Source organism: Martes martes (assembly GCF_963455335.1).
Source record: "Martes martes genome assembly, chromosome: 5".
NCBI lineage: Eukaryota > Metazoa > Chordata > Mammalia > Carnivora > Mustelidae > Martes > Martes martes.
Window position 1 is genome coordinate 127,936,104 of NC_137892.1, and position 16,835 is coordinate 127,952,938.

Below are 16,835 nucleotides of genomic sequence, written 5' to 3' on the forward strand. Positions count from 1 at the left end.
GGGGGTAAGTTCCTGCCCATGTTTATCAGATTTTATTATGCATAGTAATCAACTGGAGATGTTGTTAAAATATAGGCTGAAGCCCAGAAGGTCCAGGATTGATCCTGGATTCCAGTTTCTGACAAGCTCTTAGGGTCTTGGTCCACAGTCCGCTAGTGATCCGTGGACCACACTTCTGAATTGCAAGGCCTGAATCAGTGGTTCTAAGTCCTGATACCTAATGGAATCACCTGGAGAGCTATAAGAAACCATTTCTAAGGCTGAAAGGTTACTGAGCCTGGGATCCAGTCTGGGTAATGAGTTTCAAAAGCTCCCAAGTTTAGGCTAACAAGCAGCTAACTTTGAGAATCTATGACCTAAAATGGTCAGATTTATGGGCAGGTTTTATTTCTCCTTGTTTCTAATTCAGTAGGTAACAGAACTAGGAATAACCAGTACTGCATAGATTATGAGAGTAATATATGCCTCAAGTCTCCAAACTTTTACTGGTAATATGAGTCATTATCAATCAGGTTCTAATATTAAGAATCTTAGCAGTTTCATTTCTATACTCCTACCAAATTATTTAATAACATGCTCTTCATAGTATTTTAAATATCCATGGACATATAATAAAATGACAATCTAAATTATTTTTAGATTAGGAGGTAGATATGTAGAAATTTGTGATTTTAAAGTATATGGAAGCATCTATTCCTAATTACAGATTAAAATAAGCTCAGATTAGTCAGAAGTTTATTAAAAAAAATATGTATATATATATAATCCCCAGACCTTGCACTTGTCCAAGGAGAAAAAGCCCAGACACAGAAAAGGACAAGCAAAAGTTTACTTAATTTCTGTATTTCAAGTGGGTACCAATGTGTTAAAAATTGAATTACCACTCTTTCTTCATGCCCTTCTTAATTATTTTGCTAAACTGAGGTTTGTAAAAGGTCAGGATGCAATTCCATTCCAAGGATCCCTCCCTAACTCTTAAAATGCACATCAAAAATACATAATGAAAATATTATAAACTCTCAGGTATTAGCAGAAACTCCCTCATTACAGTAGAGTACTGGAGTACAAGTCAACTATCACATACTACAAATGATGCGACTTAAACTTTCTGAACAGGCCTCTCACCTCCTAAAATAAGATGTAGAGAGAGTGCAATAAGAATGTGCAAGCACAGACTAATGCCACATAGAAATATAAGACAGCAATACATATTTCTAGGATAAGCCAAATAAATACAGATAGTGTGGTAGGGCAAAGAAATGGAGCCCAGCGTAAGAACTACTTTCCGCGTTAGCACTAATTAGCCACATAACAAGCAAACGATACACCTTAATTGCATTTTAAAAATAAAGACACTTCAAATAGCTTGAGAATCCCTAGCAGAATGAAACTCTATGACCTAAAAATAACGAATTAAATGGTCCTCCAAAGCAAGTATGAGTAATTGTAAAACGAAACAAAATAAAAAACCCAAGAGTTTACTTGTAACATGCCTGATTTAACAAGTCTCTTAAGAAAAATACCATTTTAAATTTGTCTTCTAGAAAAGTCTACAAATTATTTGGCCATCGCTTAGAAAAAAAAAGTGCACAGGAAATGGAGGAAAGGGATCATTAAACACCATGCAAGGACACTATGCAGAATTAAACAGCTGAAACTAAGGATGATGAAATACTGAACAGCTTTTCCTTAGAAAAACTTATTTCAAAGTATGACTTTTGGGATTTTATGATCTATCCCAAAGAATATAAGGCATTCTTATATATACAAAATGTTTTTAAGTACCGCAAATTACTCATAATTTCTATATAAATTATCCTAATTAATAAAAAATGGCAGTACATGGAGATTAATTCCTTTTAATTTATTGTTTAGTTTGAACACGTCTTGCCAATTACAAAATACCTAGTGTGACCAAATACATGAGAAATCCATGTAAGAATCATGAAGTGCCTTGCAGCGTTCTGTCAGGATGCTAAGATATGTAACAATGGGGACACAGCTTGTCTCAATTATAAGGTCTGATCATTAATCTTCTTCAGAACTGGAATCATCCTCTTGGTCAGAGAGTTCAGGGACAGGGAAGCGGAGAATGGCAGCTACTCCAGTCAGCTGACTGAGCTGTTCCCCTGATACATGAAGACTGGAGAATATCCTAACGGTGCCCGCATTCTCTTTCACACTGTCCACAAGCTTCACATACCGGCTTCGTGTGGCCACATCCTGGTGCCTAAACAGCTCATCACTGATGAGCAATGTGTCAATTGCCATAGCCTCATTAGCCTTCTCCACCTGCTTGAGTCCATAAAAAGCTCGGTCAGGTTCATGTTGTAACATTTTATAGAAGTCATCCAAGGCTTTTACTTCCCCAGCAGCTTTAGTGTCTGAAAGGCGGCTAGCTACTGAAGGGTCACAAAGGGCCTCTTTCAGGGAGTACTTGTGTCCAGAGGAGGCATGTACCTAGAATCATAATTATCAAAGTCAGACAAAAGAATGTCTTCAAGTACCCATTAATCAGCCTGCAATGACCTAAAGCCAAAAGCACAAAGAGGGCTTTATATGTTTGAGGACTTAAGCAAAGTTTACTATGTAAACAGGCTGTTTAACAACTTTCATTTCATTACCTCACTTACAATCGCAGTCCAGTGAACACTTTCTCCTCCTGCACTTTTCCCAGTTCTAAAATTTAAGAGTAGTTTATACAAATCCCTCTGCCCACTCTTAATTATCCTTGGATAAGATTTTTACCTGAAGAAACTTGGACCGATTTTCCAGGAGCACTTTGTTGTCGGTCTTCACTGCTTGTTGAAACATGTAGTCGCAGAACTGCTCCCTAACAAATCCCGGGCTGGCCACCAGGATGCACTTCACAACATCGAAGTTTATGTGGCGCTGGATAGCCTGGACCACCTGTTCATAGAACCGCTCCAAGGCCCGGTCATGTTGGGAACAGTTGCCTTTCCGTTTCCTTGGGATGTTCACCTCCACCTTGGCCCGAGTGAGGGTCATGCTGGGAGTGACTAAGCAGATATGGGCGAGGCCTTCCTGCATCACCACAGCGGCCACATCTGCACTCCAGGCTGGGTCACAGGCCTGCTCGATGCGCTCCAGAACCACACTGTCCCACTGTTTCTTGGCCAGGGTGAACTGGCGGTTGGGCTCCAGCTCAATGGTGTGGTAAGCCCCCATCTTGACATACTCATTCTCTTGGATGTTGGTTCCCTTAACCCGCAGCTGGCAGGCTTGAGAGTCAAAATCGATGGCCTCCACGCAGAGAGTGAGAGTAGTGCGGACCCGGTTGCTTCCTACGCTGCCCGTGGAGGACTCCGTCTGTACCTTCCGGATGGTGGAGGCGCGCAAGCTGTCGCCCACCTGCACTAGATTGTAGGTGTGCCACATATCCTCCGGTTCCTCGGGGACTAGGGTCACCTGGCCCGCATTATCTTTCTCAATGTCCTTCCTCACAAGCTTCATGACCTCCGCGGGGGTTCAGAGGCAGAACAAGAGGAAAGGAGAAGGTCCTCAGTGGGAAAGGGACAGGGAGGGAAATGGGAGTTAGGTCGGGAAGGGGGCGGGGTCCGGTTCCTACAGGCACTTGCCTGGCAGGAAGGAAATACCGTAGCTCCGACTCAAGCGGCCAAGGGGAACACTTACTCTAGCCCTTCTTTTCCTAGTCTTCCGGCACACCGCGCCAAACGCGAGCAAGAGACACGGGAGCAAACACAGCCTTCTCCGGCGTTCCAGCACCCAGCACGGACCCGGCGGCTGATGCAATGACGGCGCATGCTCAGCCCGCGTTCCACCTCTGGGCGCACGTTTTACGTCCCCAACGAGGAGGCGGGGTTGCAGTTTGCGGGGGCGCAGGCGCACTAAGGGCGAAGTGCGTCCGAAGACTAAACTGAGAGCAAAGTGCTTAGAGTCTTTGGTGGCGAGTTACTTTTTATTTTTTATTTTTTTTAAGATTTTATTTATTTATTTGACAGACAGAGATCACAAGTAGGCAGGGAGACAGGCGGAGAGAGAGGAAGGGAAGCAGGCTCCCTGCCGAGCAGAGAGCCCGATGTGGGGCTCGATCCGAGGACCCTGGGATCATGACCCGAGCAGAAAGCAGAGGCTTTAACCCACTGAGGCACCCAGGCGCCCCGAGTTACTTCTTTTAATGCTGGACTTGGACTTCCTAAGTTTTCTCTTCCAAACCTGTTTGTGCAGAACCTGGGAAGTATGTGAGTGCAATTTTTTCCTCCTAGCTGCATGAAGTTACTACTGTACACCTTCTCTGCCCCGGCTAAATCCAAAACTTAACTACAAGGATTTCTCAAAATTGCAGGCTTGGCCCCAAAGTTCTAAACTGCGCTTGCCTTATCAGCACTCAGACGCTACACGCCTGTTGGAGTTGGCATTTCCAGAAACAGTTTCTAAGAATCACTGGTCACGGTGGGTCTGGGCTCAGAGCAACGTGCCCAGCTGTTTTCTGTGCGTAATGACCGTGTCTGCACGATCTGACTACCCAGATGTTAAAGCACTGACCCCAGAGAGAAAAGAAACCATCTGTGGAATTCACCCCTGGGTGGACCGCTCAGTTGCTTGGCCTGATGTCCTGGGAATCCCAGAATCCAAAATTGGCAGTCTCTTCTTTATGCAGCTCAGTAGCCTGTGAAATGTTTAGGTTGGGGGTTGGGTCGCAAATATTTAGGGCCGGATCTTCACTGCCTAAATCGAGCTGAAGATATTGGAAGTGGAGAAAATCTGATGTACTGGGACCAACCCGACTGAATGGCTACAAAGTTGATTTTAAAGAAAATCCTTAAATCACTTAGCATTTTTATGGTGATAGGGGATTGAGAAGTGAGGATTGCCTCAACAAGATCAGTGAATAGAAATAGAAAAAGCCCACAGAATTTCCCTGAGAGTTAAAATGAGATGGGGAGGGGCGCCAGAGTGTCTCAGTGGGTTAAACATCTGACTTCAGCTCAGGTCACAATCTCTAGTGTCCTGGGATTGAGCCCCAGCAGGCTCCACGTGCTCAGTGGGGAGTCTGCTTCTCCCTCTTCCTCTGCCCCTCCCCTCCGCTCCTGCTCCTGAGCTGGATCTCTTGCTCTCTCTCAAATAAATAAAATCTTAAAACAAACAAACAAAACAACAACAAAAACCAGAGGAGGTGAACAGAGTAGTCCTACCCACGTATCTTCTCATTCTCTTTCTTAACTTGCATATGGCACTGAAAAGGAATCTTACCACCCAGAACCGGTGAGACCAGGATGAAAGGAAGGAATCTGACTTTGCCACAACTCTTGACACTGAAGCCTCAATTATCTTCCTCAGAGATTCTCAGGAGACACAAAAATCCCTTCTAAAGGGCTAATACAAATTAGAGCCATTGTTTGTTTTGTGACTTCTCTCCCTCCCTCTCTTTACTTCCTTTTCCTATTCCTTCCACCCCTCCTGTCATACTGAATGCCTTCCTAAAGTTTCTGACTCTGACTGCCTTCTTCCACTTCCCAGAAGACCCAGCAACTTTGAGTAAGGAACTGATTGCCCTAAAATGTGAAGATGGCTTGCCTCTCCAAAGGACATATCCTAACCAGGAGAGAGAAATACTTTGAGTTGCTCCTTGATCACCTAAGTAGAATTTACTTCTCTTCAAAGTCTGATGAAGATTAAAAACCACAGAATCACAGTGGCAGGCATACAGTAGGATCTCAGTAAGTGTTAAGTTTTTCTTGAAGAGCTATCATTTATTGAATATTCACCAGGTACTTTCCTATACTCTTCTAATCCTCTTCTGTAAATATTTGTTATCCTCATTTTGTAGTAAGAAGATGAATTACAGAAAAATAAATGTATTCAAGAATTTTATTCTTCCTAAGGTCCATTACAGTGGTAAAAGATCAATACGAAGTTTAATGCTTGCATAGCAAGAGTCAGCAGACATGAGTCATGATCTTTCCATTATAGTATCTTTAGATAAGTCCCGTAACAGCTACAAACCTGAAGCTTTCATTCTAAATTGTAAATCAGGTTATTGATGCTGCCTCTCTCATTTGATAACCCTTATAAGGTTCTAATGAGATTATGATACTTTGTAGAGTTCTATAAACACGTGAGATACTGTGGTATATCTCTAAGAATGCCTGACCTGAAGCTAGAAATCTGTATCAGACAAAGCAAGGGGCAAGGGCTCACATTAACATGATCATAATTATTCAGTCTTAGAAAAATAACTGATTCACTAAGGTTGGCCGATGGATAATCTGTTGGGTACCATTAATTTATACTAGTATCTCTTCTCCAGGGAAAACTTAGGTCAGCCCTAGTACATGAATTCATGTACCTTGTCGGTGAATTAGATTACAGTTCTTGTTGCTATTATAGTGGTATGTTAGAAATGGTTTGTATCACAGCAGCAGGAACTATGAGCTCCTGAAGAATGGAAATCTTGTTTGAATACACTAGGCTTAGTGCAGTAAGGGCTGTATAAATGTTCTTGTTCCTAGTATTTTTTTTTTTTTTTTGCAAGACTTAACTTTCCTGGGACACATACTAATCTTTTCCTTCCTCGGCTTAGAGCACCTTGGAGGCTCCTCCCATCATTGCTTCTTTGCTTGTCTATCCCTTTTTCAGACTGTGAGCCTACCTTTTATTTGTCTATGTTCCTGAAACCCAGCACAGCAATTGTTATATAAACATAGCCATCATATGAAAGAATGCAGAATTTTTAACTTATCACTGGCATCTTAAAATTAAGAAAACATTCTGTTTTATAATGTTACTAAAGTTTTAAAGAGAAGATTACTCTTAAGGTTAGTTTCTAAAAACCTATTTCAATTTTTGAGATACCCATGCTTGAGTAAGAAAATGATTATTTCAAACACATCTAACTGAGGAAAAGAGCTGAAAATGTTGTAAATAATGTATAATAACAGTTTTATTATGCCTGTTTAGAAAATAGTCTTTGCAGAATAAGTCAGAGCTCTGATTATGAATATCTAATAATAAATGCAATCATTTATGTAAAGGGAATGTGCTAACCTCAAGTTATTCAAAGATGCCCATGTGACCACCACAAGCAAAGCTAAGTGTACAGTTGGGAGAAATATTCAGCAAATTCAGGCAAAAGGGGGAAAGGGACAATTTTTGGTTTTTGTTTTTTATAGAGATCTACTATTTGGATAAAATAATATTAATGTTTTTGCACATAAAGTGAATTCTTAATACCAACCAGTGCATATATTTTAATCTCCTTTAAGACTTAGTTGACTTTTAAATCTTCCTTTTAAATTATAGAAGACTTTAGATAAAAATTAGGTAACTTCATATGTGTATAGCTCTAGCACTAATCACCATTTATGACAGAAATTTAGCATTTGCCAAAACTAGTCATTGATCCTGTGCAACTAGCACATTTTTTATTACGTTATTGTCACATTTCTGCTGAGGCAGAGTATTCAGATGAAGCTCATTTCTGGGATTTGGTGAGGCTGCTGATGATAGAGGAGAAATTATCCACCTAGCAGATAGAAAAAAAACTAAGAAGAGGGACAAGGTTCATATCATTGTTTCCAGAAAGAGTGTCATTTGTATCCAGGAGTGTTTGAAATTTTATGATGCAGATTTTGAAAATACAAAGAAATTTAATAGAAAATTACTATGTAGATTTACTGTATGTTATGTCTGTAATTTTCAGATGCACATTTTCCCACCTTTCAACATCTCTGAAACTGCGAGTTATTTAACAGTCTAATAATTATAATTGGATTGGCAGCACTTTTTTTCCTTAATAGTGAATAAAATAATGATGCATTTTTCAATTGATGGTATCTTTTTTTTTTTAAAGATTTTATTTACTTATTTGACACACAGAGAGAGATCACAAGTAGACAGAGAGGCAGGCAGAGAGAGAGGGGGAAGGAGGCTCCCCACTGAGCAGAGAGCCAGATGCGGGGCTCCCTCCCAGGACCCTGAGATCATGACCTAAGCCGAAGGCAGAGGCTTAATCCACTGAGCCACCCAGGCGCCCCTTGATGGTGTCTTTCATTCAATTAGATATAAATATGGGGCTGTATATATATGTGTGTGTGCGTATATAGATATATACACACACATATATGTGTATATATGTATATACATATATGTATACCTATACATATATGTGTGTGTATATACATATATATACATACTTCATTTTGAATAAAAAATCTTAACTGAAAAAATTTACAAAGGAAGACACCTTGCTTTTAGGCTAACTAAAATGTTTCTATCAAGAAGAGACATATTACTCAATTGGGGTCATTCTATATATTCTTAATATCCAGAGGTAGTTATTTGAGTTACAATTAATATAGGGTGGGACATCTAATTTCATGATATACCTAAAAGTCATGAAAATATCAGATTCACAACATTAATTGGGTCCTTTTTAAAGTCTCATAGACAGTTACGTTTGGCTTTAACATTCTGAGGGTTGAGCAAGAAGGAAATGGACTTGCATTTTGATAGCCTGTATGGCATATTACTTCACAGCATGAGATTGGAGATCAGAGAGTAAGCTGAGTGCAGGCTTTGCCATTTATGAGTCGTAGGACTTTGGACAAATTAATCTCTTAGCATTTTGGTTTCTTCATCTCTAATATATGGATAATAGTTCTAGAATTTTCCTTTTTTTGAGATTAAAGTGGAATAATACATGCAAAGTTTTTGACATAAGGCCTCACCCATAATATGTTCCCAATAAATATGTGCCATTCAGCATTGTGTTAGTTTTTCTCTGTTATTGTATGTCCTGACCCTATTCCCCAGGATGTTTGATTCTGCCATTTGGACTTGGCCAATGAGAGGGTTGGGCAAGACTTTAGAGGGTGGGAGGTAAAGAAGCGGGTATTTATTTCTTCTGCTCCCTTCTGGCTGGGCTTCGATTGTGGCTCTAGCTGCATTCCTCTTCCTATGCCCCAGCTCCCATCCAACAGCCCCTCTCCCATAGCTAGAGTTCACAGCCAACCTAACACTACTTCCTCCTCAGGCCTAAGAGTGATAATGGCTTCTCTTCCCAGTGTTGCTTCATATGCTTTCCTCTCACTATTGTTTGTCCTTAGGTGCTCTACCATCCTTTGTGAGTTCTTTAAATGCCTCTGCAAACAGTCCTTTATTAAACTTTCTTTAGTTAAATGCTTTATATGTGTCACTCGTTTTTTGCTGGGACTTTGACATACGTAAAATAATAATCTTTGTTGACAGATCATTTTATAATACTGTTAATCCAATGGGAAGTCTTTAATCCAATGGGAAGTGTATTAGCGTGGTGACTTGTTGTCGTGATATAAACCCAGGTTTGAAGTCTGGAGAGAGTTCCTTTAGATGGCAGGGACTGTGGGAAGGAAGGGTGGAGTTCTTTTCTAGATATATAAAACAACAAGACCATAGCCACAGTGGCAAAATGAGCATGAAGATTATGTAGAAAATAAGGAAATGTGACTGGCTCTCATGCGAAGTTTACATTTCAGGGTTTTGGTAGGCAGAAAAATGGTCTCCCAAAGATGTTCACGTCCTAATCCCTAGAACCTGTGAATATGTTAACTTATATGGCAAAAGGGACTTGGCACATATGATTAAATTAAGGCTCTTAAGACTAGGAGCTTATCCTGGTTTATCCAAATGGGTCCAATGTAATTAGAAGGATCCTTTTTAGAAAGAGGCAAAGGGTCAGAGTCAGAGAAGGAACTGGATGAAGAAGCAGAGTCAGAGGGAGGGATGTGAAAATGCTATCCTACTGGCTTTGAAGATGGAGGATGGAGCCACAAGCTAAGGTATGCAGGTGGCCTCTAGAAGCTGAAAAAGCAAGGCAATGGATTCTCCCTGATACAGGCTTCAGAAGACACACAGCTCTGTCCACACCTTGATTTTAGCCCAGTGATACTTCTAACTTACATAACTGTCACATAATATATTTGTCTTGTTTTAAGCCAATAAATCTATAGCAATTTGATACAACAGAAATAGGAAACGGATATAGGTACAGTGGGGGAGAGAGGGTGCTGGATTAGGGCAAACACTGAGGGGTCAGTAGAGAATTCTGGATTTCATCTGAAGACAATAAAGAACCATGGAAGTGTTTTTGTTTGTTTGTTTTACTACAAAGACTAATATATAATTAAAATTAGTTAAATAGAAGATAAATTAGAAGTTGGGTACAGATTTGCAACAAGAAGAGCTCTCTACAGTACTGTGCATGGGCAGGTATGGTGATGAGACTGCAGGTTAGGTGTAGATTCTATGAATTGAGGAGTTTCCAGGAAAGCTGACAATATGATGACTGACTGGAAAACCCGCAAAGGAGAGGATGAAGTCAAATTTCAGATCCTTGTGTTGTGAAATGGGCATAAATATAGCACATATGAGGAACCTATTGATTCTGATGCAATAAATTCTAAATTTTAGCATGATTGAATAATACACACACACATATACACACACAAAAGGGAATTAAATTTTATAAAGTTTCATTCTTGTCCTTCTTAGAGGATGTGCAAACTGCCTTTGATCCTTTCTGCATAGTGACTGCTTATTTGGTAAAATGCAAAAGGTACAACTTGAATAGTTAGAAAACTTCAGATTTTGTACAACGACAACAAAATGCAAACGCCCTCCAAAAGGTTTGAGCAGAAGACGCATCATAGGTCAAATAAGTATAAAGGGCAGAGACAGCAGCTGGTAAGTCAAACCATTCACTGGCTGTAAAGCTGTTCAGAAGTTACTACTGTTTGGATTACCGGACACTTCCTGAGTAGTGGAAAATGTCTGGATGCAAAGTCAATAGCTCATAATTAACTCTCTTAATACCACCTCACTGTGAAAAAAATGTTTTGCTTGCAAATAATCCATTTCTCAGGGATCCTCATAAAACTTAACAACGCTTGGGCATCTAAATCAGGATCACCCCTGTTTTTAATGGAAAAATGCTAAATTAACTAATACCAATAAGCATGCCAGCAGTAAAGACGCTGAATATTGAATATTGATGATATGCTAAACCCAGTCATTAACCTAACCATTAATCACGTTACTTTCACACAAAGCTTCACCAATCTGCCTTTTTCTTTCACCATTACAACTCCCCCCCAGTATCTGGTAAAATCTGACCATGGGCTAATCATTTGGAAAATCTTAGAAAATGCTATGATTCAACCTTTTTCTAAATTGGATATAACTTTGCATTTACAGTGTTTTTTTTTAAAGTCCCTCCTTAAAAATGCCTTTAATACACAAGTAACAATACTTTATTTTGCATTTAAAAAATAATCTGCTCTGTGACTATCCCTTTCTCAATTTCAAAGTGTTCCTCCTCCTTATACAGAAACATCATTTCAGGACAAGAAGCAATTTTGCCTTGCTTTCCTTTCTTTCTTCATTCTGTAGTAGAAAAGATCTTGAATGCACGACAGCAAGAAAATGCAATAATGCCCACTCTTGAGTAACCTAAAGGTAGGAACTTTGAACATAAATCCGGCGCCCCCTAGTTACCTTCCTCCAAAAAATAAAAAAAGAGAGAGAAAGAGAGAGAAAGATAAGTAGGGAGGTGGGGTGATGCCATTCAGCAAAGTCCTAAAATACAATGTAAACTGTCAAAACAACTTTAATTGTAAACTCACTTCTACCTTGTAAAGTTTCCAGCACTATCTGCCTCCTTCTATTGAGGGGGAAGGTTTTGAAACACATCAAAACTAGTATCCGAAACAAAACGCAGACACTCCTTTCTGTCCTCGGACCTGCCCAGACTACCTGGAGGGACCCCGAGCGCGCCGGCGCTCCCTCCGCCTCTCTGGGCGAGAGCTCTCGGTATCTCCCGACCCACAAGCAGCCCAGAGCCCCGCACGCAGACGCTCAGAGAAAAACAGGGTCGCTCACCGGTGAGGAGCCCGCAGCAGGCGACAGCGACCCCTGGGCTGGCTTGGCGTCGGGGGGCCATGACCCGGGAGCCCGCAGAGCCCGGAGGACGCGCTGGATCGGAGGGCAGCACGCGGCAGGACTCGGCACGGAGCCGCGCGTTCTGGGCCACTCTGCCGCCTTAGGTCTCAGTCTCCGGCCCCGGTCAGTCGCGGAGCCCAGAAGCCGAAGAGTGAATTTCCTGTGTTTTCGACGACTGCCTCTAGGTCCTCTCCACGCTTTTCATATCCCAGACTTACTGCCCCATCTCCCGCCCCTTCGCGCGCTCGTTCTCTGAAATCCTCCTGGCAGCCTCCCAGGCTGTGTCCGAGACATGGACAAATAAAGCCAGCTTCGCGGGCTCGTGTTTAGGCTAAAGTCCACGGGCTGCAAAGCAAACCTTAAAGGGACATCTGCCTTCCATTGAGAGGGCGATGGCGCTCTCCGTGCCAGCTCCCTAAGGTGGCAGGAAGGCCGACGACGGCCAGACCTTCGGGAGGGTGTCGCCCGTCCAGTGGCCCCGCCTTCACACCCCTTCCCTCTCCCTCAGTCAGGGCAGGGAGGGCACTTTCAAGTGCCGCGACTCCTTGGCCCTTAAGGGGAGGCTGCTTTCCTGGGGTTAAATTGCGCAGAAGGAATTAGACTGTCTCTGAAAGTGAGCACTTTGGTATCCCCACCTCCCTCTCCTGCGGACACTTGAACTTCGCGTGCTGTTGTCTGGCACTAAGAGTGAGTGAGGGAGGGAGTGTGTGTGTGTGTGTGTGTGTGTGTGTGTAGAGGGGGCGTCCATTCAGACACGCCCCCACAGAGGGTTTTGCTTTCGCTTATGGAGAGTTTGCTTCGTTTACGGTGATTTGTGGTTAAACGGTGGTTGCAGCTAAACTTTTCTTTGGGGAGACCCTAAGTGAGAGAAAAGGAGAAAAACCAGAATGGGAGAAAAGAAAAAAAGAAAAAAAAAAAGAAAGGGAGAAAAATAAATGCAAGACGGAAGAGGGAGGTTAATGAAGGGAGGAAAACAGTCTTTAGAAATGGTTATGTGTGTGGGCTCTTTAAAGTTGCATTAGGATGTTTGTACACTGGGAATTGAATCTAATAAAGAACTCAGGGCACTGTTTTATTTCTTCTTGTTATAGACTTTTATAAGTAAGAGTGCATTAAATCATGTTCATGTTACTCCTACCTCTTCCACTCCCACTCTCTAGGGAACTGAAAATTGGGAAGTTAAGTTGACAGGTCAAAATGTTGGAGATTGTTACCCCACCCCGGGAGACTCAGGCCAGAAAAGGCGCTTAAGACTTTGCAATGCTTCCCTTCCTTGTTGAATGAGTTGTCCAACCTCCCTGAGTCAAGAACCACATTCACATGTTAGCTTCACTTGCTGTTTCTGTTTAAAGCAGCTGTGTCTTAATGGTTTTGAGAATTTCAAAGAAAGGGAAGGACTGGCTGAGTGGATTTGTGTTTACAGGTGGTGGAGGGAATCAAATGTATTCAATTCAGTTCAACTCAAAGCAACAACTAATCATCTCTAGCAGGACTAGGGTTAGGCAGGACAAGACTGCCACCCAAAGGAGGCCCAGAACACAATACAGGTGACATAGGATAGGTAACCCAAGACAAGGGACGGGAGAACCCCACAGGGATGATTGAATAGATTGCCACCAAATAGAAGATTCCAGGAGCTAAGGCTAGAAAAGATAAAAGGTAAAGAAATGTAATGAAGATCAAAAACAGGATGTGCAGCCCTGAGAGGTTCAAGGCCATCAAATCTCAGTAATGTGACCCATCAGAGCTAAGGAATTCCTCTTCTAATTTATGTACGAAATGATTAACTACCTAATAAATGTATTTGAAACATTTTCCCCCCATTTCCAGCTTTCATATTTTCCTTTCTTGGTCCTATTTTCAAAATTGCACAAATAAATCTCTAGAAAAATTTCATGTTGGATCACAGTTCAAACCCATCTGATGTTACTTAAACTCCTTTGCTTGCATTCAGGGGTCTCATATCCCAGTTTGGCTTTCCAACCCATCTTCATTAATCTGTATCATCGCCCTGCCTCCTGCTGTTCCTTTCCTGGGAAAGCCTTGACAAGTAATCTGTACATCTCATCTCACCGTCTATAGTCTCCGTTATGTCTTATGCCTCTCAGTGTGGCCCGTGGGGCTTTGCACAATAATCAAATACTGATTAACTGATTAATGGTTAGACATTTAAAAACCATGATAAATACTTTCTCTGAAATATCTCTTGAAATTGCTCAGTGTTTTCATAAACATAAAATAGTGTGCATATATATGTAAACATATGTGTATATGTGTGTATATATATGTATATACATATATATACACACATGCATCTATGGGGCTCTAGAAAGTTATAGTATTGAAATAGAAAGGAATGAAAAGAGAAATTATAAAATTATATCTTATTGAAATAAAGTAGGGTTAAAACATACTTATGATGAAGCTTATAATTATTGGGAACTTAAGCTTTCTTTTGGGGAGTTAATAAATACTTTGAATTTAAAGTTTTGAAAATCTTCTCTAGGACTTGCAAACTAATGGTGATAACCAGCACTACCAGTGCTGTGGTTAAAGTTAACTTTTATATGTGTTATGAATCCTATGGCAATATTTAATAATTTTCCTCATTTCACATCAATGCAAATACAGAGATTGAGAAAATAGCTATTGCTGGAGAATTAAATTTAGTATCAGTGCTCACTTTCTGAACTTCAATAAATCTAAATATAAGCCAATGTCAGGCAAGATATTCTCTTAACCAACTTTATCCTGGCAGGAAGATGTGTTATTGTGTAAACTGAGGCTTGGAAAGGTTAAAAACTAGGGTGACAAACTAGTCATTACATGGGGTCACCTGACAGCAAATGTTAAGCTGTAGACTTTGTAAGAGGTACTTTTCTATTTTAAATGAGATCTAATCTGATCAGATCTTTTTGACAGTTTGGAAATAGGGGTGAAAATTAGAAGTACCTTGAGAGGTTAGTGACTGAACTGATTAAGAACTTAATCCATAAAATAAAGCAAAAGTACTCTGTGTTTTATAGGAATCTTTGAGTGTTTGACCTGTTTTGATAGTGTGGGAAGTCTAATCCTCTCAAACCATTTGGAGCTTGCCACCCATGTGAACATCCAGGCCCAAGGTGATACCCAACCCTCCCCAGATTGGTCTAATGGATCTCCACCTTCCCCAGCCAGGTAAGATGGGATTTTGGGATTACTGGTTAATATCTCAAAAATAAAAACATACATTTTATACTAAAGTATTCTCCTTAGAGGTAATCCAATATATTGTGAGTATAATTACTGGAGTAAGTAGGTTCTTGAATTAAACTTCTTGTACTCATGCCCAGGAATCACCACGTGATAGCCGTGTGATCTAGGAAAAGTTATAGAGCTCTGTGAGGCTCAGTTTTCTCAAACATAAAATGGGGATAAAAATACTGCCTCTCTCTGAAGATTATTGTGAGGATTAAATGAGACTAACTTATGAAGCATTTAACAAAACATCTCAATTAAAGTAAATAGAAATGAATTATTCTTCTTCCCTGTTGCAGGATAATTAAAATTAAACAGTGGGAATATAGAGCAGGGTTTGTGTGTGGTGGGGCATAGGAAGTGATGCCATTTGATCAAAAGAGAATGTTAGTGTTTGGCCAAAACCATCTCTATCAATTCTTGTTATTATTTCTGGAATCCTCACTTGGAATCCTTACTTTGTATTAGGGAATTATCTTGAAAATACCCCAATAAAATGGGTATAAAATGGGACACCTGGGTGGCTCAGTTGGTTAAGCGGGTGCCTTCGGCTCAGGTCATGATCCCAGCATCCTGGGATCAAGTCCCACATTGGGCTCCTTGCTCTGCGGGGAGCCTGCTTCTCTCTCTGCCTCTGCCTGCCACTCTGTCTGCCTGTGCTCGCTTGCTCTCTCTCTAACAAATAAATAAATAAAATCTTAAAAAAAATAAAATGGGTATAAATTAAGACATCAGAACCCATTATGACATTAACAAGGACTTACTTTTCAAATTAGCTAGATGTAAAGAGGATTTTTTTTTTTTTTTTTTAACAAGAACAGAACATTTCACTTAGGGGTTGGGAATAGGAGAGGGTCTAGAGTTCTGCTACTGGTGAAGGCCAGGGATCTTTGGTAGTTAGATCATGGGTTCTCAAAACTGCAGGATAAATAAGGTACTCCCACCTTTGTAGAAAGGTGGTATAGTTTTAGTCAATAATGAATACTTTTTAAAACTTCTTATGTTAAAATAACATATTTATAAGAAAAATGTAAAACGATGTTTTATTTATTTTTTTTAAGATTTTATTTATTTATTTGACAGACAGAGATCACAAGTAGACAGAGAGTCAGGCAGAGAGAGAGGAAGGAAGCAGGCTCCCTGCTGAGCAGAGAGCCCGATGCGGGGCTCGATGCGGGGCTTGATCCCAGGACCCTGGGATCATGACCTGAGCCTAAAGCAGAGGCTTTAACCCACTGAGCCACCCAGGCCCCCCTAAAATGATATTTTTAAAAAGTTAACTATGAGGCTTAAAATACATTTTAGTATAGCATCAAATTGTGCTTTCTTCCACCCTCCTCAACTCTGGGGTGTTAAGGATAGGTGGTATTGTCTAGAGCTGCTTCTGTTAAGATTTCATAAAGATTCAGATTTTTCAGTTTTACTATGTATATATTCAGGGAGTTGCTCTCCAAGACATTTGCTAACTCACAAAGCTAACTCATATGAGCAACTTAGTTTAGTTGAATAATTTTTGTGTATTTATTTACTATTTTTATTTATTTATTTTAAAGATTTTATTTATTCATTTGAGAGAGTGTGAATAGGAGGAGGAGCAGAGAGAGAGAGAGAACATCAAGCAGACTCTTGCTTAGCATGAA

At 40.6% G+C, this 16,835-nt stretch overlaps 2 protein-coding genes and 1 long non-coding RNA gene across 3 annotated transcripts in view; 1 reads left to right on the forward strand and 2 right to left on the reverse strand.

Annotated features, from left to right (window-relative positions):
* The window catches only part of ITGA1 (integrin subunit alpha 1), a 159,456-nt gene extending 147,073 nt beyond the window's left edge, over window positions 1-12,383 (reverse strand). The window contains exon 1 of the mRNA XM_080805080.1: window positions 11,899-12,383. Within this exon, the coding sequence (XP_080661206.1) occupies window positions 11,899-11,959 (61 nt within the window). The 5' untranslated portion in view covers window positions 11,960-12,383. The remainder of the gene's footprint in view (window positions 1-11,898) is intronic.
* Window positions 822-3,794, reverse strand: PELO (pelota mRNA surveillance and ribosome rescue factor). Its single transcript, XM_080805081.1, has 2 exons — window positions 2,749-3,794; window positions 822-2,460 (listed from the first exon to the last, which is right to left on the reverse strand). Exons 1-2 carry the CDS (start codon window positions 3,472-3,474, stop codon window positions 2,029-2,031), a joined length of 1,158 nt encoding a protein of 385 aa, XP_080661207.1. The 5' UTR covers window positions 3,475-3,794; the 3' UTR covers window positions 822-2,028.
* A 139-nt stretch (window positions 12,384-12,522) lies between the features above and the next one.
* Window positions 12,523-16,835, forward strand: part of LOC308343872 — a 45,683-nt gene continuing 41,370 nt past the window's right edge. The window contains exons 1-2 of the long non-coding RNA XR_013966915.1: window positions 12,523-12,645; window positions 14,985-15,135. This is a non-coding gene — a long non-coding RNA (uncharacterized lncRNA). The remainder of the gene's footprint in view (window positions 12,646-14,984; window positions 15,136-16,835) is intronic.